This window comes from Peromyscus maniculatus, chromosome 5 (assembly GCF_049852395.1).
Source record: "Peromyscus maniculatus bairdii isolate BWxNUB_F1_BW_parent chromosome 5, HU_Pman_BW_mat_3.1, whole genome shotgun sequence".
Classification (NCBI taxonomy): Eukaryota; Metazoa; Chordata; class Mammalia; order Rodentia; family Cricetidae; genus Peromyscus; species Peromyscus maniculatus.
The window spans coordinates 48,958,225-48,984,156 of NC_134856.1; the positions used below are offsets into that span (position 1 = coordinate 48,958,225).

Genomic DNA, 25,932 nt, shown 5'->3' on the forward strand with positions numbered 1-25,932 from the left:
CCATGCAGGTGAGAACTCCAGAGTTGAGAATGGCACCTGATCCCTACATGAACTGTTTTCTAAATGTTCCTTCAGATATCTTGACACTGTAGACCTCCAAAGTTCAGTTGTGATTCCTCTTCTGGTACCACCTGAGAACTAGTTAGAAGTATACATTCTTGGGGTCTGAGGAGTTGGCTCAGTCAGTTAAATGTTTACCTTGTAAGCACAAGCACCAGCGTTTGATTCCAAGGAGCTACATGAGAAAAAAAAAAGGTGCACATGATGTATGTGCTCCTAACTCCAATGCTGGAGAGGTAGGGACGGGTGGATCCCTGGGGCTCACTGGACAGTCAGCCTAGCCTCCTTCCTCCTTGATGAGTTCCAGGTCAATGAGACGCTTTCAAAATAAAGGTATGGGGACAGTTCCTGAGAAAATCCTATTTCCTCTCACCTTCATGCACAAGTACACACATGTGCATGCATGTATATACACATTTGTACCCAACACACACACACACACACACACACACACACACACACACACACACACACACACACTCACACACACACCTTGAATGTGTGCACGAGAAATGTACACATGCTCAAGTCTCATTCCCCAGCTACCTGATGCATACACTCCACGTAAAGCCAGGCACCCAGGTGATACAGGAACTAGAGGTGGAGAATCACCTCACTGCGGCCTCTTTCTAAGCCTTAGCTGTGCGTTAGGACCACTGAAGAAGTATGTTAAAAACCATTGCACCTGGGTACCACACTGAGTTCTCCTTCAATTGATCTGGGCATGGGGAGGGATTTTGAAAGCTTTCATATGATTCCCATATGATTGAAGAGCCACTGGTCTAAGCCCTGGTTGTCAGGGAGGCACTGGTCAAGTCCAGCATGTTCAAAGAGAACAACCAACGTTTGTCTCAGGACCCATCAGCTCTGATCTGGGGCAGATGCACACAGGACATCACAGTACACCTGATACTCAGACACTCTTACCACTTATTTCTGGATTCTCCCCCAATGATGTGTGTAGCTAGTTTTCCTGCCTTGCCCACAGTCAGGCCAAATCTGTCACCCACCAATCCCACAGCCGCTCAGACCCAAACAAGTAAACACAGAGACTTATATTGCTTACAAACTGTATGGCCATGGCAGGCTTCTTGCTAACTGTTATTACAGCTTAAATTAATCCATTTCCATAAATCTATAGCTTGCCACATGGCTTGTGGCTTACTGGTGTCTTCACATGGTGTTTGTCATGGTGGCGGCCAGCAGTTTCTCTGACTCAGCCTTCCACTTCCCAGAATTCTTCTCCTCCTTGTCCCGCCTATACTTCCTCCTGCCTGGCCACTGGCCATTCAGTGTTTTATTTATTGACCAATCAGAGCAACAGATTTGACATACAGACCATCCCACAGCAGATGTGTCTACTGTTTTAGGAAGTTCTTGGTTGTCAACTTGACACACTTGGAAAGAGAGGACCTCAATTAAAGAATTGCCTCCATTAGATTGGTCTGTGTGCATGTCAGTGGGGGCATTTTCTTGATTGTGGGCAGTGCCATCCTTAGGCAGGTGGGCCTGGGCAGAATAAGAAAGGTAGCTGAGTGTGAGCCTGAGAGGAAGCCCATAAACATTGTTCCTCCATGATCTCTGCCTCTAGGTTTCTGCTTAGAGTTCCTGACTTCCCCCCAAATGGGCTGTAATTTGTAAGTTCAAATAGACCCTTTCTTCCCTAAGCTTCTTTAGATCACGGTATTTATACAAGGGAAGTAAACAATCGAGAACACTCTAACTAATCTCTGCATTGGCTCATGAGGCTAAGGTGACCACTGAGACAGGTATTGAGGCTGTTCACTATGTCAAACACATCTGCACAGTGAAGGAATGGCTAGCTTTGGGGAAAATAGAAATTAACTTTTAACATGATAATAGCGTATTTCAGAGATGCTACTAATCCATTCTCTCTCCCCGGCCCTGGCCCTCCCTCTTTGCCCCCTTTCTTTTCCTTTCCCTCCTTGGTCCTTGGCAAGGCTTAAAGTGCTCCATGGCATGCACATCTACTCACAACCTTTCCCTTCTCCTGAGATTTTTCTTTGACAGCCCATGAAGATCATTTTTGCTTCTCTTCCATGTCTCATCAGAGCAGCAAGATCAGCCATGCTTTTGCTGTTTGTCTCTTGAGCAGTTTCCCACCATGGCCTCCTTATGGAGTGGTGTGCTGTTAATGGTGTCAAAACCGGAATGTCTGGGTAAACGGAGGTAGGGAAGGGAGCCTTCAGTTTAGAGTTATGCTGGTCCCTCTTGCGAATATTCCCATGGCCAGTTTCATGCCACCCATGTTAGTCCCAGAATATGGGACTGAGAAAACGTGCACACAGTTTGCTCTCACAAGGCTATGGATACAGACATGAGCATAATTGAGGGAGTCAATCCAGCAAATATTTGCTGGGAATGTGTTGTGCCCAAGAGTAAGCATGGGGCAGGAAGGGTGCTCTGAACAGGGAAACTTTCTTTTAGGGGCAGGGGTGAGAGGTGAAGAGCCAGGTACGGGAAGGTAAGAAATGAAGGCACAGGCGTCTGCCAAACAGACTCCGGGGTCGCCTTGAATCCCGAGGAAAGTCAGTCTGTGTTTTCGAGACAATTGGTGACTTCTGCTGCCCCTGAGTGACAGAGCAGCCAGCTGGCATGGGCACTTCCTAGCTGCCGTCTTAGCTGGGTCATTTAACTTGCACAAAATCCCGTAAGGCTCTTTGCGACACCCTCCTCCCCATTGAAAGATTAGAAATTGAGGCATGTGGAGAAGGGAAGTGACTTTGCCAGAGTCACAAGACCAGGAAGGTCTGGCCTTCGTGCCTGTGTTAGTGGCTCTCCGTTAGGAATGCCTAAGCGTTCATTTTTCATGTCAGAGACGGGCTGTGCCAAGAGTGCCCTGGAGAAAATAATTCCCTAAAGATGATGGCACTGGTCTATAGGGAGCCTGGACCTGCACAGGGACCGGGGATGACTGGGAGGGAGGAGGGCCAGTATCCTGGAGGGCCAGCTCCACTCAGCAGCTCCCATCTCTCTTTTATATGGTGATCTCACATAAACTCTCATTTTACAAACGGTTCCTCTGCTGAAACCAAACAAAATAAAATGAGTTTGAAAACCTCTGGGCCATGCCAAATCCTTAAATTTATGGAGTCGGTAACTGAAGCCTGGGGAGCTGCTAGCGGTCATTTCGACCACTCCATATTTCTCTTCTAACTTGCTGGAGTGTTCGGATACTACAAGACTAAAATAACTTGGAGGGATTTCTCAGAAAATGCAGTATAGCCCAGTTGCCTCCTCCACCCCATGAGGGAAATGGCTAAAACAAATTTGAAGCATGCTAGGAACACAATCCTCTGGCTCAAAGGAGGGCATAAGTCTTCCCTCTGTGTCCTCCACCGGGTTCCTGTGAACTGGGCACTGCGCACTTGTCTCAACATTCACTCACATCCTAATTGGTGCTGGGGACGCTCCTACCACACGTTGTTCTTGTGTATGATTTCTCTGTAGGCAGTCTCCCCTCCATTGAGAGGTTTGCCCTTAAAGGCAACAAGGTCAAGGAATTGTAGCTGCAGAACCTTTCCCTGTGCCCACCACCTTCCACTTGATCCTCTCTTCTCCCCACCTAGGGGAAGACTATGACCTCATTGCCGAATTTTAAGATATAACTCACAAATTAAAAACTGAAAGAAGAAACACATTTTTCTGTCAATGGCTTAAGGGGATTCCATCTCTAAGCTGCAGTTAAAGCTTTCTTAGTCTTTTTTACATTTGTAGCATTTTGGAGCAATTTGCTAGAGTCAAAGAAAGCAGTGAAATTCCCACAACTGACTTCAAAGCCCCCAAATCCTGTATCAGTGGAAGGGAGTCTGGTAGCAACCCCAGAGGGGACGTTATTCAAAGAGAAACGTGTAAGAACGTGCTAGGCATTTTTGCCCAGGCATCTGCGATTGATGTTAATGGCAGACACGTGACCAAATCCCCATGTAGTTCTTTGAAGAGACACCCCTTCCTTTTCTTCTCCCCAATACTGTGAACTGTGACAACGCGGACGATACAGAAAAGAATGACAGATGGACTCCTGCTTCAGCCCCATAAGCAGCACTGGCCTTGAATGCACATGAGTCCCCTTTACCTGGTGCAAAGTGCGGAGCAAGGTCGGCAGGCAAGAGGGTGGGCTGCCAGGATGGGCTGCCACTTGGTAATGAACTCTAGATGAAAACAGAGAGGAGGGAGGCTCGCGGTACTCCAGGTCTCCAGCCCCGTTCCTTCCTTCTTCCTTCCTCTCTCCTGCTTTGTAGTCGTTCACCACATTTATTCCCTGGCTGACCTTCCAGTTCCTTCTTGAGCCCAGCACTGCCTACCCCTCTTGGACTGCGTCTGGGACAATGCTTCCCTCTCCCAAGTCTTCTCCGAGTCCACATCCACATGCACAAGTCTCCTGCTTGTTCTAGATGAATCCCCAACAGCAAGCCCATTTTCCAGCATGGAAATAGCACCCTCTGTTTGTCTAATTAAATACTAAAAATACTTGAAATGTAAAGTTTTAAACAGCAAAGCAGTCAGAATAAAAAAGTTCATTGTCAAGAGATCTCAAAAAGAAATCGCCTGCTAGGACTGGGCTCAGTTGGTAATGTGTTTGCCTTGCAAGCGTGAGTGCCTGAGTTCAATCCCCAAAATGCAGGGAAAACAAAACAATAACAACAATGGCAGCAGCAAACAGGTCTAGTGGCACACATTTGTAATCCCAGTGCTAGAGAGGCAGAGACCAGGCTAACGAGCTCAATTAAATCAACAAATAAGAAAGCACCCTGCCCAGGCGACATTTATCGGACTGTCCGGATAAGAAAACTTTATCCACCAAACACACAAGCAGTCCTCAGGACAGGGGACTTTTGAAAAACTAGAAGAGAGTTAGAACAATCTCTCTAAGTTTTTAGCAGATTGCCATCTGTGACATTTCACAAACTTCTAAGGGCTGTTATCACACCTTGGTGTGCTTGTTTCGTTAGCCAGCTGCTTATTCAGGGAGATCTGCGCTTTGCTTGTAAAGTTCTGAGCTGTGGCCACTGTGTGTGACTGACTCACATCAAACAGGGCTGTGTCAAACACAAGGATGTATCAGGTATGGACTTCACTCTCACATGGTCTCAGCATCTAAGAGGAGAGGGAAATTCACAGGGCCATCTTCTTACAAGGTAGAGCAATGAGTATGTTCAATGTAGATCTGTGTTTCTGTACTTGTGTGCATGTGTGCGTGTGCATGTGTGCGTGTGTGTGTGTGTGTGTGTGTGTGTGTGTGTGTGTGTGTGTGCAAGCACATGCATCTGTGTGTATCTGGCCTTGAGAGAGAATCAATGAGCCTGACAGCATGTGGTCGAACATTTTGGTTAATCAGGACAGCACCATTCTCCTCGGACTTGCTTGTACAGTAACCCCCACCACACACTAAGTGCCTGATGGGATGATGACAAACGTTTTATATAATATATATATATATATATATATATATATATATATATATATATATATATATATATCATTGGTTCTGCAAAAGCCTGTGCAAATCATTTGAGAATGCATCTATGTTTGTAATTTGATCACTGAATAAGCATTTTCTTTTCTACACAGATTATTTTTTAAAGGCATCACAGTGTAAAAAAATTCTCCATCTACCAGTTCAAATTCTCTATCTCTAATTAACCGCTAAATTTGTGAGATGCTAGGTGCATAGCTGATTGGGTAACCCTCCTTGACTTCTAGGTCAATTACATACCCTTTTTTCTTTCTTTCTCTCTCTCTCTCTCTCCCTCCCTCCCTCCCTCCCTTCCTTTCTTTCTCTTTCTTTTTTTAAAGAAAAATTTGTCACATGTGATCCCAAAAGTCGGTTAGGGGAAAGGGACCCACCCACATCCTCAAGCTATGCTGTGGCCAAGTCAGGTTTAAGTCGGAGGCTTCCAGCCCCAGCTTGCTCTCCCGGAGGGACCTTATCTGACTTCATTGGCCTTGCTCATCATGAATAGAGTTGATGTTTCTAAAGGACCAAGGAGGCCAGATGGAGTGGGAAACACAAAGCGATTGTTCTGCCTTTCTCATCTGAAACTGGACCTGGGAGATGCTGAGTTGTCAGAAGGACGAGACTGTGGGAGCTTTGCCAGGGGCTCTTGGCTCTCTGTGTTTTCTATAGGCGCTGGTGCCCCTGCATTCTTCTCCAGGACTCCCCATTCCTCCTTCCATACTGCAATGTCTTGGAATTGTTTAAAATGAAAATACTGGTGCCTGAGCTGACCCACCCCTTAAGGCTCTGATTTAATTGATGCGTGAGTTGGGACATTAACATTTTGAAGCCCCACTCCCGTCTAGGGACATCCAGGACTGATGACCCATCTTCTAGGTTCAGAGACCTGTTTGTACCCAACCCCCTCACCCCTGCCTCCAAAGCAAGTGTACATGGATATTGAGTACAAATTTTAATCTCCCGTATGGGGACCAGATCACTGTGCTAACCTCATCCAATCCTTGTCTCAAAAAATCTGACTAAGCAAGAAGCTGGCCCTAAGGACCCTCCCCTAGCTACTGCTCATCCAATGTTAGATGAGCCAATCAGCTCTCTTCTGAGTTGGGGAACCTAAAGTGTCCAGCTATAAGCTCTGATGGAAACTTCAGAGCAAAGGACATAGTTGGGGTGGGAATTGAGTGTGAAGGTGGGAACCATGTGTACCCCAAGGCAGATGCATTAAAAAGAGGGTCAGAGAGAATGAACCTTCACCCCCAGTTCTCACCCAAGCCATCTTATATTCATGTTTTAGGAGATTCCTCCATCCTTTTAATAAAGGAACCTGAAACTGAAGGCAGCTTTCACAGCCACAGACTCTGGCCAGAACCCTAGGAAATTATGCATTCCATGAAGAAGCTTCGAGTCCCTTGGATGGCTCCTCCAGTCACAAAAGGCTAAGCCAAGTTAAACAAGGCCTCTGGGTGTGCTAAACAGGCAGAGGATCCCAAGCTGAACTCCTGAGATCTCCTGGGAGCCCAGGAAGGCAGGGCAACTCCTGGACCTCATTACTGCACAGCCCTATAGGATTTACCCCCACGTCATAGTTTTCTCTCCTGAAGTATACATTGCAGACAGAATCACAAACAATTGTTCTGGGCTGATAAGTAAAATGAACACGCAGAATGCAAATGAGTCACTGAGGACAAGGTTTTCACCAGGGAAAATTAATAAAAGGGTTCTTTGGTGCTAAATGAAAGAAATGTCAGGACTTTAATACTTTAGGCAATCATCATTTTTTTTTTTTCAAAATTGCCTGGCACAATGCTTGTTACATGAAATGGTTGTTTAAAAACCAGGGTCCATGTTCACACAAGTTTGGAAAATACTGCATGCCATCTGTGTTAGTATAATATGTATACAGGGCATACATATTAGCATATAAAAGCTCTGAGATGGATGACAGCAATATTAAATGTTTAACACACAATTTTCCTAAATTATTTGAGCAGAGAGCTCCCCAAAGCACAATGATTTTACTTTATTTTTTTAGGGGTGATGGGATTTTTAATAAAGGAATAGCCATAAGCTATTGTTCTATACCAACCTCAGTGTACTGATTTTGAAAATGTTTATTGTAAAGCAAAGGGCTGGGGGTGGGGGAGTGCAATACTCTAATCCCAAAGTCATTCTAATGTAAACCAAGGCTTGTTAAGTGTCAAGGTCAGAATTCCATCCCATGTAACATTGTCCATGGCTGAACATGGTGGGGGTGTTTACCCAGTGCAGGTGTTTTACATACATTAACATATTTAATCCAAGTGCTTTACATATATTACCATATTTAATCCTTTATGCTCCCTTTTGAGGGACAATTCCCATCTTCAAGATGAGGCAATTGTATTCTTTTTAGTACCAGTACCGATTTCGCTGACAACTTTAATTCAACAGGGCTTCCATTGGAGTGATTTACCAACCCCGATTTATCTTCAGTGTCCAGCAATTTCCTGAGTGACTCTTTACACATTATGGAGTTTTAAGGAGATGCGTCATCAGTTACTTTTTAAACTGCGGCAGGGATGACAATCATGAGCTTTTGAGTGGAAAAGCCTTTTACTACTGCCTACCAAAATCGAAGTACAGAATCACTTGTTTGGAGACCAACAAGGGTCCTTGGGGGTCAAGACCACGAGAAGCCATGGCTCTGGACCCCCAGATACTAATCACGTTAACGTGTCTTTTCATCTGAACCACACTCAACCCTGCTCAGGAAAAGAGGCCAAGGAGAGGGCACTTGGGCTCTTACAGTACAAATTGAGGCTAAAAGCTGGAGTGTGTGACCCAGGAAGGCTGGGGACAGACTGACAAGGGAGGAAGTGGCATGGTAGGTACCTTAGCAAGATTATACTAAATGGTCACAGAGCGCCTAAATTGCTTCGTGCCTAGTACCCGCCACTTCCTTATAGTGGATTAAAGTATCTGCTGCTGTACTTGTTTCAAGAACTGAAGATGACATAGGTTCTGGCTCCCGGGAGACTCCTGTTCCCCAGTTGCTTCTCATCACATCCTTCAAGTCTGCAAATGGCTGGGTGGGATATTTGAGTGCACGGATGGTTATTCTAACTTCGACAAACAGGTATGGCCTCCAGGTGGCCATAACAAATGTTAAATATCAATTGTTCTTGAAGGATGCATTTTAAAAATCCTCATACTCTGTGTAGCTAAAGCAGTTCCAAGTGAGATGTCTTAGTTAAGTCACACAGTGTCTGCTTAAGAAAGTAATGTCCTACATCATGATGCTCCATCTCCATGCATGCCAGGGTACTCATTGAGGGCCCCTTCTGTATATTTTCTTCTTCTTTGAAAGGGCGAGCTCCAGACAACCCCCTGCTGAGGTGCTTCAGGATCCAAGATGCTTGTCACATGCACTGACATCCTGGGTGCAAGTTTGTCCAAGGTACCTTTGTTAAAAAATAGTTTCCAATTTCAGAAAATAAAACCTTGCTTGTGTGCACGCAACAAGGGGCGAATAAGCAGAATGTCTTCTCTGAAAACAGAAAAAGATGAGTGAATGAAACCATCTGGCATTAATGTCAAATGATTGTTTCCCTAACAAACAGAAGTCTCATCCCATCATTCAGCATTGTACTGTTAGCCTATAATGCATTGTGTTTAGTGTTCTGGTCATTTACAGAATGTATTGATTTGTACTTTATTTTATTGCAATGTTTTGGGGTATATTTGTTGAGGTTTGTGCTGCACCGAGCTCTCCTTGGTATTAATAAACCCTAAGATTAAATACCCAGGACGTGAGTAGAACAGCATTTTCATCAATCCACTTTCCACTCTCACACCAGTTTCATTTTTCACAGGTACAGATGTTATTGTACATTGTCTCATTTCTCCATAGAATCCTATGCCCCTATTTATCTCTCCTATTAACAGCTTAATAATTAAATCTGGAAACACAGACAAGGAAATATGTAATGAGAGAATTCCAGTAAATCACACTTGGCTTCAACTTGACAAATCAGATAGAGAGTTTAACACACAAAGCCTTTCAAAACAGCTGCCTTTCCAGGTATAAACCCAGCAGTCCCCCAAAACAGATGAATACTTATTTTTGGTTTGATGTTAATCACAGCTTTTTTTTTCCTTTAAAAAATTAATTAAAAACACTAGATCGAATAAATATTTCAGGAGACCAGCAGTAAAATGGGGAAATCCCATGTGTTTGGAGTTTTAGTACTCTCTGAGTACAGAAATTTATTTGCAGGAAGCAGAAAATAGACAGCACGCATAAAAACACAGCCGAGTCCCCCTAGTGAAATTATTTATCAAGCTAACAAGGGAGGGACCCTTCTACTCACAACAAGCCAGCGAGGAAAAGACACGGCTTTATATTTTACCTTTGGGTTAGTAGACCAGTAAAAATGCCAGCTGACAAGCACTTCCCATAAACATTTCTTTCTAAATGAGCTTCCTTGTTAGGGAGAAGGGGGAAAACAAGGCTTCTAAGCTAAGGCACGCTATAGCTTCTGGACAGAAAATTCTAGCTACGTACTCTGACTCTTTGATACACAAGTTCCATAATTGAAAAGAAATATAATATAGTAATGCATATTAGAAGTGGCATTTGGATCGCCAATTATAATGTCATTAATTTCAATATACTTATGCCCTCGTCGTGATAGCCTCTTGGGTGAACGTATAGATGAAGCAGTCTATGTCTGCAAAGATACTTTTTGAGGAACAGCTTTAACAGGCTCTGAAACAAACCATGCACACATATATTCATGCACACAGATACTTATATATTTATATATCTGCATGCATGAATCTAGCATTGCATCCACTGTGCAAGCCTGCTTGCTATACATTATTTTTCAAATGTTTGTTTCATGAGCAAAACCCCGAAGTCAGTTTTGCACAGTTTAACTTGACGATATCAAACTTTGATTATCAACTACAAGAATCTCTGTTGTAGCTTGCAACAGAAAAAAAGGAGGGTGGGAATAAAAAGAGGGGGGTGGGGATAAAAAGAAAGAAGCGAGGAGAGGAGCCGCTGAAAGCACACTGTGACCTGATCCCAGTTAAATTTTAAAGAAATAGTAAATGGTGCCTTCCCAGAATCACTGGATCATCAAGCACTCCTCAGGGAATGCCTGATGAACTGACAGGGACCTCTCACTGCCTCTCCTCTTTCCAAAAGTGAGAGTCCCACCCATTATCTGTGGGATTGGTGGCAAGATGCCTTTTTTGTTTTATTGTGGGAGAAAATGGTCCTGGTGAAGATAGGTCTGGTGCTATAAAACGCTGAGCAGAGGGGCTGGAGAGATGGCTCAGTATTAAAGAGCATGCACTGCTCTTCCAGGGGACCCGAGGTGGGTTCCCATCCAGGACAGGCAGCTCATGAGCACCTGTAACACCAGTTCCAGGGGATCTGACTGATTGCCCACTCTCCCCCCCCCAAAGCACCTGCATTCTCATGCACAAATCCACACATGTACACATACATAGAATTAAAAAAAAATAAGATGGAGCCTAACAAATTAAATAAAATGTTAAGCAGAGACGGGCATGGCCATCTTGCAGGAGTGGTACCATGACCCTGCCTTCTCACCAGTGCATCAGCAAGGTGGTGGCAGTTGGTTTCAAATGCATGGATGGCTCAAAGGAGATAAGAGGCAATAACTCTTACAGGCTCTTCCTCATTTGGCCCCTCTCTGCAAAGAGCATCACAGGATAACTCTGTGAAACCTCCTCCTCTTGGGCAGGAGGCTCTGTGTACTCTTCTTCCAGGGCCAAGGCTGAAACTCTCCAGCTCAAATCCTACAAGGCTTCTTTGGGAATTATGTGTATTCTCTTCCCACAGATCTGAAGGGATGGTTTGGGACTAGGCCACTCTCCGTTCCTGAGTGCCGTCTTTTCTGTTCTTCAACAAGAATCTTATAAGATGCTACTAAGCAAAGATGAGAGCTAAAAGAAAAATATGTCACACTTCAAACGGCTGTCCCTGAAGACCAAAATGTTTGGAAAACACTACACCTTCACCAATACCCTTGTGACATACAGCTCAGCTAAGGCTGGCTTTGAAAGCACCAGGATGAACATTCTGGTGTGGTTTCACTGCACCAGCAGGACACTGAGCAGGCAGAGAGACAGGGAATGTGGGTAAAGAAAAAGATGCTACTGAGCAAGGGATCTTCATGGAGAAACTTCCTGATGACATCTGGAGAGAAGAGCATCTGGGAGTCCTCAGCCTCAGGCAGCGTAGCACACTCAGCTCCTTGACACATAAAAACCCAGTTTCCCTCCTCTCCCCTGTCTACTCCAGGAGCACACACCCAGCTGCAGTTTCCAAAAGTGCAGGAGAAAACTGGTGGTAGCCCATGCATTTTGCTTTTATATTCTACTAGGTAATGGCAAGAACCTGTTAGCAATTTAAAGGGAGACAGTGCAGAGAAGCAGGAGCAGGAGGAGAATAAGACATTAACGAAGTAAGTAATAACAAAACAACCTTTGAGCATCTTGAGCATTGGACAGAACTTGAGCTACCCACAGGAGCATAGGACAAGACAGCCCCTCTTAGCTCACAAAGGTCAGCATTGGTACAGGAATTTCTGGTCTCTCTGCTACCCTCCATGAGCAGAAAGGAGAAGGCCTGAACCTGTCACCAGCAGGTGTGTTCTCTTGTCTAATGCAGGGTGAGATTCCAACATTGTGAACCTATAGTTCATGCCTTGAGATTTTCTAAAGGAACCTCTGTTTTCCATTCAGGGTATGGGAAGGAGTGAGGGAGGAAGAGGGAGGAGAAGAGAAGGAGAGTAGAAGGGCAAATAAGGAGGGGGATGGGAGTAGGAGACACGGGAGGGACAAGAGGCAGAGAAATAATAAAGGTAAACAGAAAATTCTATTCTATTCTATTCTATTCTATTCTATTCTATTCTATTCTATTCTATTCTATTCTATTCTATTCTATTCTATTCTATTCTATTCTATTCATGTTCAGGACAGTTGCAACTCCACAGCAGCTATGGTCCCTTCTTTTCATGTACATCAGGCATGAACCTCATTTTAAAATATAAACAAGCCAGAAGCACACCACAGCAGTACAGATGCCAGCTCTTTAATTAACTACCATCAGTAACAAAAGGTCTCTATTTTGATTAAGGGTACAGAAGGAGAGTCAACCCCAGTGCCTAGGAATCCCTTTAAATAATTAGAGCCCCCAACTCAATTCTGCTGCTGGGAGTAGGCAGGGGCCAGGGAAGAAAAGAAACTTTGTATGTGGAACCCAATTTAAGGGAAGATGACCTCAGGGTCAATTTCTCGGAGCATTTGCAATCAATTCAATTCTCACCTCTACTGCCTATCTGCTAGCAAATGAACTTACTGTGCTTTTCAACAGACAGGAAAGACGAAGCCAAAACCTTCTCAGCTGCATGTGAATAACCACATTAGATGATGCTAGCAGAGCAAAAAGAGGAAAACAAAATCCTACCAGCAAGACCCTCCTTCATCTCTCTGTCTTTCTTGATCCCCGATGATTTCATCACAGGATGCAGTCTTGCACCATTAATGAGGTATTAATATCTGCCAGGGCTTATACCTGCTGCCACCATAAGACTCAGTTGACAATATCTGTAAACCCCACCACACGTTTGATTTTTTTCCCACAGAGCCCTGGAACCATACTTCTCTCTCTTTCTGGATGATATTAGTTCCACCCAAAAAAAGCATGGTGCTAATTAATAGCTTTACTTTATTCCCAGTAGATACCTAGAAAGACAGGCACATTAACTCTGCTGGCTTTTCCTTGTCCTGGTGTTTTCCAAATATTTTAAATGGAAACTAAAAACAAACAAACAAAACTCTCTGATCCCCAGTGCTTAGCTCATTTGTGGCTGATAATTTCTTTGAGTGCTGGGAACTGAAAAAGAAATGCCTACACAAATCTTGATAGTCCTTTTCAGGGTAAGGAAATGCCTGACTCTGCCAGGGAGAGAAGAGGGAGTTTAAATGTTGGTGTGGAAGGCCGGCTGTAAGTCTGAGCTTTTGACAGGTAACGGCACACGTGCCTTTATGATGAAACTTCCTTACAAAAGAATCACTTTTGTTGTAAGTCATGAGGGCTACAGGGTTTGCAGAATTTCCTCCTCTCATGTCCCTCAACTAAATATAAAATATTTCTTTCTTTAAGTTCACCACTTCAATAGTATCTCGAGGTTAGAGAAAAGGCTAGACATTTAGATGGTGGGATTAGGCTAGTAGCCCACTGCCATAAATTGATTGAATTGGGGAGGAGCTTAATCTAAATAAACAAACAGCAGCAACAGAAAACAATTAGGGTGAGTCGGGATCACGAAACACTTTAAACAAAATCTTTTCCCTAATTGTCTCAGCATCAAAGGATATAAAAATTCAATAAGCTTAAAATATACTCACGGGTTTTACCAGAATGGTCCCCACTACAAATGCTCAAGAGAGATGGAATATCTTCTTCCTTAGAGGATTTATTCTAAAGACTTATTGTCTAGATGCCCCAATTAGCCTTTATCCAGGGACAGGGTCCACCAAACATTCGGTACCAATCAGAACTTACAGTCTTGGGGAGGGCAGCGCTCCTTTGTGTGGAAATACAGATTAATCATTTCTGACCAAATATTCTCATAGGTCTGTGAGGGATCCTGAGTGCAGTATCTTTATGTCATAACTAAACAGGTGCATATATTGTGCTGAGGCACCCACGTTCTCTGGGAACTGTGAACTTACGTTTGCACTCTATTTCCTGAGGCGTATAGGCAACACCGAGAGACAGGTAGACAGGGACAAGCCTTTGAAGACGTTGTCTTTGTCTTGTCGTTTCATGTTACCCTGTTCATAAAATAGCGGGTGGCCTTCCATATACCCGATTACTTTCTGAAGACATTCAATGGGAACAGGGAAGGCCAGAGAAAATCCTGCCCATGCTGTGAAGACTGGTGGGTAGGGGGTAGAATACGGGAACAAGGCATATTTCTGCAAATTTCATCTCCGGTAGGTGAGAGGACAGCCACCACCAGCCTCTCCCTTATGTGTGTGTCTCATCTGTCATGCCTAAGACAGCTGTGTAAGACCTGACTGCATCCAGGTTAGTCTAAACCAAGAGCAGGAACATCTGAAGTGGTCAGAACAGACATATGAGCTGGTTGTGACCCGTTACCACCTTCCAAGACCCATGTCAGTACCTCAAGACACAGGAACAATGGAAAGGGTCGCTTTCTAATTTGATGCGAATCGCAGGTAGTTAGATCACATCTTAGTACACTTCAACCCAGGAGACAGCTTCAAAGGCTAGTTCAAAAGCCACCCTGGGCCGTAGGGTCAGGCAATAGCATCACTTGTTTCCATGGCAACAGTCACACCTTAGCCAGTGAGGCTGTGGGACAAGTCAGTCAAGAAGTAAGTTGACTGGATAGAGGGAAGACAAGCCATGCTTAGGTGTTCAGGCTTGCGTGTTAGGAGAACTTCCTTGAGAAAGAAGGTCTATATGCATTTGGACTATTAGTAGATCTGGGTCTGTGACATAGAATAGAAAATGTTAGTCAAGGTCAAAGGATTCTATTGCATCAGAGAATTTAATCTTCTTGTATCAACTAGGTGAATATTTTAAATTGTGTGTGTGTCAGTAAGTCTGTCTGTCTGTCCGTCTGCATCTGTTAGGTGCCCCAGAGGCCAGAGGAAGTGTCAGATATCTTGGAGCTGAAGTTACGGGTGTTTGGGAAGCTCCTAATATGGGTGCTGGGATCTGAACAGGGGCCTCTGTGAGAGCAGTGTAAGCTCTTAAGAATTGAGCTGTATCTCTAGTCATTGGATGAATATTTTGTAATATGATCATGGACCATCACATAATCTAGACTGTATTTCTGACAATAAATAAAAAGCAACTAGATAGCACCCTCCAAATTTGTGGTTCCATTTTCAAAACCTACCTTAACGTTCAAGTGCCAGACATGAGCTACTAAGCTGTGCCTGGCTGAAATTAGCAAGAGGCAGAAAGCCTATTGATTCACCATATTCACACTTCCCTGAGTGAAATCCCTTAGCCAAAGCGATTTCCAAAAATAAGCTAAGCAACTCTCCCCAAAGCACCAGGCACTGAGCTTTCTATACATTGGCTTGTAATACCTAATGCCATAAAGGAACTTGGAGGCACTGTCCTCCTCCCCAAACTCCCCTCCTGACCAAATGTCTTTCTCTCCCTTGCTCTTGCCTGTCAATCATGTTCACAGCTGAAATTTGATTTCTCTCCCACCGGTAACCTTATATGAAATATTACCAGTGTGGTTAGGACCAGTGTGAAACTTGCTTTTAATGTTCACTAACTTTTTGCTCAAAATGGATGGTTTCAATGTCACAAAACCTGCCAGCAGGCCTAGATCATTGTATTTAACAGGTGACTTTCAAATTAGAATTATAAAGATCTGCACAAGAAAGGAATAAGTTCTGCAACTGCATGCACATACGGACATACGAGCCACACTGAAGGAATACACCAAGTTCAAATTTAGATACATAAATTCCTTTAAAAAACTGTTAATTTTTAAAAGGTTAGCAGAGAAACCATATTGTGTATTCACATTGCAATTATTAAAAATGAGACTTTCCTCACCACAGCAAATGTATGTAAATAATCAGACACTACTTTTGAATAGAGGAGGGAAAGTGAGCTCTTTTTTTTCCCCCAATACTCTCATTTACCGGATCCCCCGAGAGCTTCCTTTTCGAAGAACTACAATTTGACAGTGTGACCTTTACCCCCCACCCTCCGCTTCAGTTTTGCTAGATACAGGAAGGGAAAAAAAACAACAAGTATTTCATGCAAATTTCTCAGCAAGCAAACTTTGTAATAACAAAAAAAAAATTATACTTTGTTTCACTAGCTAATGAGAGGTAAAAAGAACACACAAAACCATGACACTATGCAGTGACTAGGGTGAGAGTGTGGCTCTGGCTCTCCAAATGGAGAGGGCTCATAATTAAATTCATGCTGGGATACTTGGACTTGAAAACACATTTAAACAGCTCCATTTTATTTTCCCTGGTAGATGAAAATCAGATTGTGGCCTTCCACGTGCCTTCTTCCTTCCCCTTCTGCCTCCGATTGCTGTGGAAGGCGGCTCCACAGTCACATATGGATTCAGAAGGACAGCACTCTGCGTGGCAACTCTGCTAACATCTCCAAATGTGAGTGCAGATGTTGTAAGCCGTTGTAAATTTGGAATGTTCACAAATCCAGGTAGAACTGATCAAGAGAGTGGGTGTCAGTTTTGCTCAAATTCATCCAATGATCTGGTATTCAAGGAGAAGGGCTGCCTTCTCCAGTGTGGGCAAAGGTTTGTGGTACGAGAATGAAGGGTTTGAGATCTGTTCAGATTGGATTAATCTGTAGGAGACAGATACTAATGTAAAGAAATCAATACCGAACAGCATGCTGGTTCTCACCCAGACAGCTTGTGCCATTCTCACAGTACCAAGTGTCACAGTTTATGTTGCATGTGGGACACTACTACTAAAAGGACCGAGCCCAGGAACTCCTCCTTGTGTCTGAGGAGCACAGCATTGCCAGCTGCAGGGCTGCTGGCTTACGCTCCCTCCCTCGCACGGCAAATCCATCCAAACAAGCACATGCACATCGAAGATCCATGCGTACCTGTTTGATTCCGGCCAACTGCTCTGCTCACATCACAGATGTAGAAGAGTCCCTTGGGTACCTGATTCAGTAAATATATTAAAATAAACAAAGGGTGATTAATATCCGGGGAAGAGCCTTTGAAAGACAGTATGTGCAAGGTCGCTTAGCTACCTATGACAAGGCAGAGATGGTTAAAAGAAGAACAATCTGGTCTAGGTGATCTTGCACGGTGGTCTCAGCCCTACCAAGCCAGAAATTGGGTCTGAATGGAAGGAAGCAGTCCACAGCGAAGGAAGCCTCCTCTTGGTTATAGGCCCCAAAAGTGGGATGCCACTGGCCTAGCATCAGCTTTAAAACTGTTCTCAATTCACAGAGAACCAAGCCATCCTGGGTTCATAGAAGGGGGATCTATACAATTTCTGGTAAGCTTCTCTGTCTCTCCCATTGCCAGCTCCTCAGAGGAACCACAGGCCCAGTTCTTTGGGCACTTCCTGGGTGCCTGCTCATCCAGACTCTGCCCTCTCTTCCATCTCTGTGGTCTATTTTACTAGCCACTCCGGACAATCACTACAAGTGTTTTCTTAACCAATAGTAGCATTTAGATGTCATCCCTTTGTTTATTTTTTTTTCTGTTTAAATTGGTAGCCAGGAATACTCAGAATGAAGGATTGAAAATGAGGTTACTTAAAAAAAAAGACTTATTGTTATAGAATGAATAACAAAGCACAATAATTCAAAATGCTTACCTTTCCAAAAAAAAAAAAAAAAAAAAAAAACCCAAAAAACAAAAAACAAAAAAGCTCAGCTTATTTCTATTAGCTATACTAATGTGGGTGGCAAAATAGTGTTCATTTGCTGTACAGAACCTAATATTTTCTAGACAGCAGCTTAATAACAAAACAGACTTGTCATTTCCTCCCACGGATAGTCACACTGTACCAGTCCAGGCTGTCAAAATATATTTAAAATCTAATTTAAAGGATTCAACATGGTTTGGGGAAATCTGTGTACGGTAACTGCAATAGAGCAGTAAGTCATTCTCTCTCCCCCGCCCCCCAACAAGGGCATTTCATTATTTTCCTCTCATCTGCCACACTTCTATTTGGACGGTTTTCCAATTGGTGGGAACAAATAGACAAAATGCTCATTCACGTGCTGGATCCCAGAGGCTGTGTGGCTGAACGCGTAATCTTCACTTAAATTGTCACTCAGCTTTGTAACTCTTATTCTTTTGAATGCTTTCTATGTAAAGTGTAACACTGCTCGGATAAACAAACCCTCGCCCTTGTACCTGCCGAGACCACCAGAAATTAATCACGTGTTTTCATTTGTGTTTCCCATTGAAATGCTTTAAAAACCATGAGATCCACTTGTCTAGTCTTCACATACTTGTCTCCTCCTAAACATATATTTTTACAAGAAGGAGGGAGTAGAAAAGAAACGAGAAATACACTGAAATTGTTTCAAAATCTGGAAGTGTGCCATTTAAGATAAACTGTTCCTTACTGAAAATTTAGATAGTTAATCTCAAAACAAAACAAAACAATACAAATTTTAAATTTACCATTTAGAATAACCTTCTCTTCTTCTTCTTTTTTTAAAAAAATCTTTGTGAATAATAGATTCTCATAGAAATGCAAGTGAATGGAAGGGTATGGAAGCCTAGGAAGCGGTGGGAGGGATATCGGTATGAACCCTTTGCGGGGGATACAGCAAACATGTTAAGATTTGACAAGGAGGATTTACATGAGCTCAGATACCAGCAGGGCATTTTACAATTTTAGAAAAATATTACAAAGCAATAATTGGATGTGGGCTTTGTAAAAATGCCCCCCTCACCCTGTCCTTCCCGGCCCTGTCATTGATAGTATCTGTTATTTTGGGAGGAAAAGAATCAGCTTCATTAAATGCAATATTTGGCATCTTGCCTGAAATCTCATAAAGTAGCTGTCCTTTTTAGATCATTGGTGTCATTTTCCCCAAGATGACCTCTATGCTCTGGCTACCTGGGGAACCTATCCGATTATCTAGGCACTTACTTTCCAAAGCCTGTGGGAGGAGGGCCCTGGTGTTTGCACACCTGAACGGAGTCCAAAAGCCAGTGCATCCTTGTTGTTTTGTTACTGCTGTTGTTCTGCTACTTTTGCCTAGACTAATCACTGGGGAGGGGTGAGGGTCAGGGGATCTATGATAACAGTGAGATAGGAGAGTTTTGAGCTGAACCATGACCACGTAATCAAGGCCGGATCGCTGACAGCACAGAGCCTCTTACCCTAACCACCGAGGAGGTTGTCGCTGTTTTAATAGCATGAGAGTGAACACCAATATTCAAGTTAATATTTCAAAAGGGCTCGATCCCTTCACACCACAGTGAGTGCACCAGAAAGTGGAAAGTATGGTCTGAAAATATGCCACAGGTCATCTGCCATGTCTCACAATGGCCCTAGACAGACAGGGGTGGGAGTGGGGTGGGGTGGAGTGTCACTTGTCTTTCATAGGTGAGGATTTTTCCAAGACAAGCCAAAGCGAGCCTAGTTCTTCTGCTCATGCAGGGCCAAATGGACAGAAGAAATTTACCCTGTGACCATTTTAATTTCATAAAGTAGAAACTGCAGATTTATCTTTAAACGGCCTCTGTACTTCACTGTGTTACATCAAAAGAGCCAAATATATAAATCAATGGCAGAGGCCCGGATATTTTGAATTTGTTGTCTAAAAGCAGAATGACACAAATATGGGTTTTAAAAACAGATTTGATATGGTGTAGTTACCACTGGACATTTTTTTCTTTTTCCTTCCTGTCAAAAAGGATTAAAATAATAATAATAATAATCCAACAGTATTAAAAGTGCCAGTGATGCATAATCATTGTTTTGGTTTCAAAATATTCACCTGCATAGCTAAGTCCTGCGCTGAGAGACAGAGAGTTAAAATGTAGAATATTTGTTTATTAAGATACAAGGGGCTGCCTAGCTTCACCCCTCCCAAAGGACAGTGCCTATGAGAAAGAGGCTACCTGGGTTGAGGCCATTCCAACGTGTTTCCTTTTAAAGTCCGCCTTATGAAGACAATTCCGAGGTGCTGGCAGTTTGGAATTGTGTTAAATCCAGAAAAGCAAAACAACTGTCAGAGAAGCCCTCTGAAAACTTGTTCATCTGGCTTTGTTCTGTGAGGGGGCACTCAGCTACAGACCACGGAAAGTCCAAAGCATGAAGAGAGACTTTAAAGATTTTAAAACAGGCTACCTGTAATCCTCTGTCCCCGCTTTTCTTCGTCTTCTGTCTAATCAAAGCGGGGAAAGGGAAAAAAAAATCTGGAAAGTTAATAGAGTAAAACACACAGATGCTCTGGAGCTCAGGAGATGCTCATCTTGTTTACAGAAAGTTCCAGGGCGCTGGGAGGTAGAGCAGCGTCCCAGGGGGACAAGGCAGAGGTTCTGGCAGCACACTTTGTCCCACCCAGGTCCAGCAGCACAGTTCCTCTGGTGGTTCTGACAGCCCAGAAGGTCTGCTCCACCCAGAGTCATCCTCTAGGATAACTTCAGCCAGATACCGAGGCACATGGGGGTTCCCTGCAGGGGTGCTGTCTCTGGGCCTAGTACAGGACTCAGGGACAAGCTGGTTGTGGCTGCCACTGTAGCCCCTAGCATCAGGCTGCTGTTTGGGCATCTCAGAGGTGAAACTGGTGCCTGGTCCCCAAACATGCACCAGCTTCGAGTAGGCCTGTGGCTGCAGGCAGGGCACTGAGGGACTGTCTGGTGGCCTAAGGAAGTCACTGGCCACAGACAGCCATCCTGGCTTCCCCGACAGCCTCTTTCTTAGTTCAGCCTGGTTCCCATCTGCTGTTCACCAGTCAGGGGAGTCTCCAAAGGTGTCCAGCACTCTGACCCCTCAGCTCTGGCTAGGAATGGGGACCAGCTATATGACTGGTCCCCACAAGCCAAGTGTATATGTCAATGGGCAGAGGCAGATATATGGTGTGATGAGGAGTGTGTAGATGGTGGGAAAGGGGCCGCTCTCAGCCTTTTCCTGCCTGCCCTTCTCTTCACTCCAAGCTATGGAAAGCTTTTTACAGTGAGCAACCATGCACCCTATGCTAACCGGACTTCTTCCCTCTCTACCTTTGTCTGCACATAACACTGCATCCCGGGTGACTTGTGGTAGCATTATCTGCTTCCTGGGCTGGAAGACCATACCACTCCAGGGGGCTCTCTCATGGCCCTGTGTGACTGACATAACAGGCCAGGGTGCTGACAATTAAGAGGTGGACCCTGGATAGGACAGGGGTCAGGTGGTAAGGGGCTGAAATGTTGGTGTTAAGGGCCTCACTCTTTTCAGCAATATGTTGGGGACCTGGAGGTCTGCCAGCCTCTTATCAGTGCTCCCTGTAAACAGATAATTCTTGGGAGAGTCCCTAAGCATGACCTGAGATGACCCTAAGCAATTGGAGGTCATAGGTCAAGGTTGGCCTTTGTCAGTAATTCCTTCCCTAGCAATTGCAGCCTCTTCCTTCCCTCTGGATTTTAAGCCTTGACTAAAGCAGCCTATTGTCTTATGGACATCAGGTTCATGTTTCTTCTGCTAAAGTTCCCACAGGACATCCAAAGCCCACTTCTAGAGGCTTTCAGAAGCAGATGCTGTCACGTAGAAGCTGGGAAAATATTGGTTGCAAAAAGGGCATGTTTAGCTTTGTCTGGATTTGCAGGTCACAACCGTTCTCGACATGACATTTTTCCTCCTTCCTGCCTAGTTCTGCGAGGGGTGGTAGCTTCTCTAAACCAACCACGAGGAAATACCTTCTTCTGAGAGCTCAGTTTGGAAGCAGGCAAGATTGGGAATCAGAGCAGATTCCAACCGAGAGATCTAGGAACAGAATCAGCCAAGCCAGGCTTGGAGTGTGGGTGGGTGGGGACTGAACGCCGCCCGAGGAGAACTGTTTCCTTCCACCCTCTGCTTTTTGTCCCAAAGCAGGGATGCACCTCTGAGTCCCCCTTCCTGAATGAATGCCCCTTTCTAAAAGGGAGCTAAAAACTCAAGATGGATTTTTTTGCAGAGGAAAGGAATGCGATGTTGTAATCTAAAGTCTACTAGGGGGGCATTTGCGTTTTAACAAAAAGGAAGAAAAAACAGAACGCTGAGTCGTGCAGGAGGAGGTATTCAGCAGATGCCCCCTCTGATTTCAGGGAGGAACTCCACATTCCTCTCACGGCCTCCCTCTGGAAAATGTGTTTGGGGAGTTTCTTAAGCCCGTCCAACTCATACACATTCATATAAACATCTGATTTCTGTGTGCTGTTGATGTGTGCTTTCTATCTCGACCTTGTCTGTTGTGCAGACACCCCCCTACACACACACACACACACACACACACACACACACACACACACACACACACACACACGGCTTTCAAATTCAACTGATCAAAAGCTGCTACGATGTCATAAAACCTAGTGCAGTGTATATACAAATATCGGGATATAGCGTCTGAGTGGTCCAAAATGTTGTTACCACTTTCAAACAAGCAACTAAAATATTCATAAATGTTCCCTCCAATTAAGACACTAGTGTTTCCTCAAAGCTTCCTTTCCCCTCGGATCTCTACTTAAAAAAGGAAAAAAAAAAATAAGCAAGCCTGTGTGTACACACTTTTAGAGATCAGGAGTACCATGCACGAGTCCTGCTTGATGTGCACACAGGAACTGATTTTGACCACTGAGCAGGTGAGAGCCTGCGGAATTATTTATTCCGGGGAATCCTGCCTTCAGTCTCCCTCCCTTCTCGCCTCCTATAGTCACAGCAGGGACCTGGGCAGGGACCCGGACTTTGCCATTTGATTTCGTTTTGTTCTTTCTGCTCATTCCTCTCTAGAGGGTAACAAGGCCCCCAGTCTGTCTCAAGACTGTGTTGCTTTGTGTCCCCAACAACCACGAGCCAGCCCTACACACTAAGATTCCCTCACCCTGTCTCCAACTTCCAGCTGGAGTAAAAATGCCAGCGAGAGCCTGGGTTGTTCAGGAGCCTGGACGGAGCAAAGGCTGGAGAGATTCCCCTTTTTCTGGGGCTTTTAATGTCAGCATTTTAAAGATTTGTATTCCAAGTGATAAAAAGCTATCTCTTGAGAACGTGAATTGAGGCTCTTCCTGTTCTAGACAAATGCAAAAACAAATCCTGCTTTCGATAAAAGGACCCTGGACTCTGTCCCCGTCCACTATGGTTACCGCTCTACCCTGGACTTGGGACATCTTTGAGGCTGAGGATCAGCTAAGAGCAAAAATAAACTTCAGGGTTTGGAAGGAAAGCCTAGAGTCCGTCTTATGAGTTCAGTATCTTGAGGAGTAAACCTAGTGGCAGGAACCACACAGCCTCTGACTGCAGAGAAAACTTCCCTAAATCCCCCAAACAGCAAACCTAAATACCGGTGCTTCTTCCAGGAAAGAAGCGAAATTATTATTTTTTTCTGATCAACTATAAGTCAATCACAGTGGAAAACATTGCAAATCAGCCTTGCAAAGTGTGCTGCGAGGCACTTCCTACCGCTCTCACTGACAGCCTGTGTAAGCGCGAAGGCCTCAGAGCGGCAGTGTGAGTTTTTTGGACACAGTGATCAGATGTCTGAAGGCTGTCACTCATGAGTTTCGTCTTCCTTTCTCTTTCACTCCAAGGGGAAGAAGGAGGAAGAAAAAAAAAAAAAACGGCAAAGATTCCAGAATGACAATCAGATTTTAAAATATTGATTGGTCCAATATACAGCAGGGCTATTTTTATCAAGCTGAGAATGTGTGACGATGGAGGTAAGTTTTCCTTGGTCAGAACAGAGCAAGACAACAAAGGCCTTGGAAACTGTCTGTGCTCTGGAGCTTTGGGATGTGTCCTAAGCAACTTCTGTGACTTGGCCCAGGAAATGCCCAGAGCCTGGCTAGAGAGTCAAGCTGTATGCCATGCCCCTGAAAGCGAACACCATTTTTTTTTTTTCTCTCCTCATGCTTTTAACAGTAAAATTGGCGGCTTGGCCAGAGAAGTTCTATTTGAAAGCCTAAAAATCTCGAATTGATGTTAACCACATGAAAAGGACTAGGGTAAGAGGTAAAGGGGGAGGAGAGAACAGGATGCTAGCTAGCAGCAGACACATCCAGCAATAGAGAGCATCTCCCCTTGGAGTGTCTGTGGGAGAAGGGGCTCTGGGGCCACAGTACCAAGCTGTAAATGTCTAGATGGTAGATTTATTAGTTGGGTCGAGGTTGGGCCTATTTGATGTCAATATATTCAGATATCGGATATGTTGTGAAAAATGGTTATAACTTGTTCCTTGAAAAGGAGAAACATACACAAGCCAGGAAATTAAAAGGAAGTGATTTTTGTTGAGTGTCTCAGAGAATATAATAGTAGGTAGGAGAAAAGCACACAGAGGGTGTGTGTTTAACTAACTGTATTTTGTCACCCATTGGTTTCATTTACAGCTATGTCTGACAAATGGCACGTTTGACATCATAGAAACTAGTCAATACTAGTATCATCACGGTCTTTGAAAAACCAAGGTGCTCAGTCACATCAAGCTGCTGTCCCAGCAAGGGTTTGGGGGGGAGAAGTCAAATTCTTGCCTTTTTTTTTTCCTCCCTTAGTACAATTCTCTGCCAGGAAAACAATGAAAAATGAAGATATACTGCTAAGAATGTGCATGCCTAAATATGCTTTTAAAATGCCAGCTGTTTGCTGTGGGGAAGCTTTCTTTATAGATATATTTGTAACACACACACACACACACACACACAGGTTCCAGAGGTTCTAATTCCAGTATATTTTTTAAAAACTATTATTGTAGGTTGAAAGCTATTACCCCGGTTTGGTTGGATGCCTGGTACATGGATAAGCGCAGGGACCCTTTTCTGTGGATCTGAGTCCTTCGGACAAGAGGTGTAGTTAATTGTTTAGTATGGTGGTTACACATTCATTAGCCTTCTTCTCTAACACAGTCATTTTTCTTTAGACTTACTAAAGAAATGGAATGGAAATCATTCTCCAAAACCACAAATAATTTTTTAATGTACGGCTTGCATACATCTTATGTGCAACTCATATCTCATGAACACATTGGGCACATGCCGCTGGGCTTCCCAAATGTGGCAGAGCCTACTGATGACTCTAACTTGCCAGTGGGGCCGTTTCATTATTGGAATGAAAGGAATTTTAACACTATTTAGACAAAGTCCCAAATGCAGTGTAAAAGGGAAAGCTAGACTTTCTTATTTGATTTCTTCCTCTTTCTTTCCTTCTTTTTTGTTTTTAAACTTAGGAATCTATTTGTAATAATGCACATTTGGACAGGGTATGCTTCTTTGTGTTTAGTTATGTTTACTGTTATCTTCCAAAGTTTCACCATGTCTGAAAGTGCTTTTCAGTGGAGGTTAACTGTTTCTTCAAGCTAGTCCCTCATTCTACTGCTGCTGCTGTTGCTGCTTTATTTTCTAATGTCTGGGGCCCAAACTGGCTTCTCATATGCCATATAGAATTCTATCAGGATGCCTCATTATTATGCAATTGTGTTTCCTCCAACTCAGGTCTCACTTTTTTCATAAGTAATTGTAACCACTGTGTTACGGATGTCACTCTTATTCTAAGAATATATTTGCCTAAAATCTTCCTTCTGCTGCTGAGCGTTTGGTTCAAGTGACGTGTCCATTTCCTCCTCTCCAGAGGGGTGATATGTGTATATTTTCTGGCTGTAATCAGAGAAATTAAAACCT

At 43.9% G+C, this 25,932-nt stretch overlaps 1 protein-coding gene across 4 annotated transcripts in view; it reads right to left on the minus strand.

The window, feature by feature from the left end:
• The window catches only part of Maf (MAF bZIP transcription factor), a 353,118-nt gene that overhangs the window by 322,142 nt on the left and 5,044 nt on the right, over positions 1–25,932 (minus strand). Inside the window, exons 2-3 of one of the 4 annotated variants that reach the window (XM_076572183.1) lie at positions 17,211–17,271; positions 7,606–9,062 (exon numbers count right to left, since the gene is read on the minus strand). In XM_076572183.1, the coding sequence (XP_076428298.1) occupies positions 17,238–17,271 (34 nt within the window). In that variant the 3' untranslated portion in view covers positions 7,606–9,062; positions 17,211–17,237. Of the gene's footprint in view, positions 1–7,605; positions 9,063–16,498; positions 16,944–17,210; positions 17,272–24,943; positions 25,354–25,932 lie in introns of those variants that run through there. The other 3 variants (XM_076572185.1, XM_076572184.1, XM_076572187.1) reach the window with 3 other exon arrangements.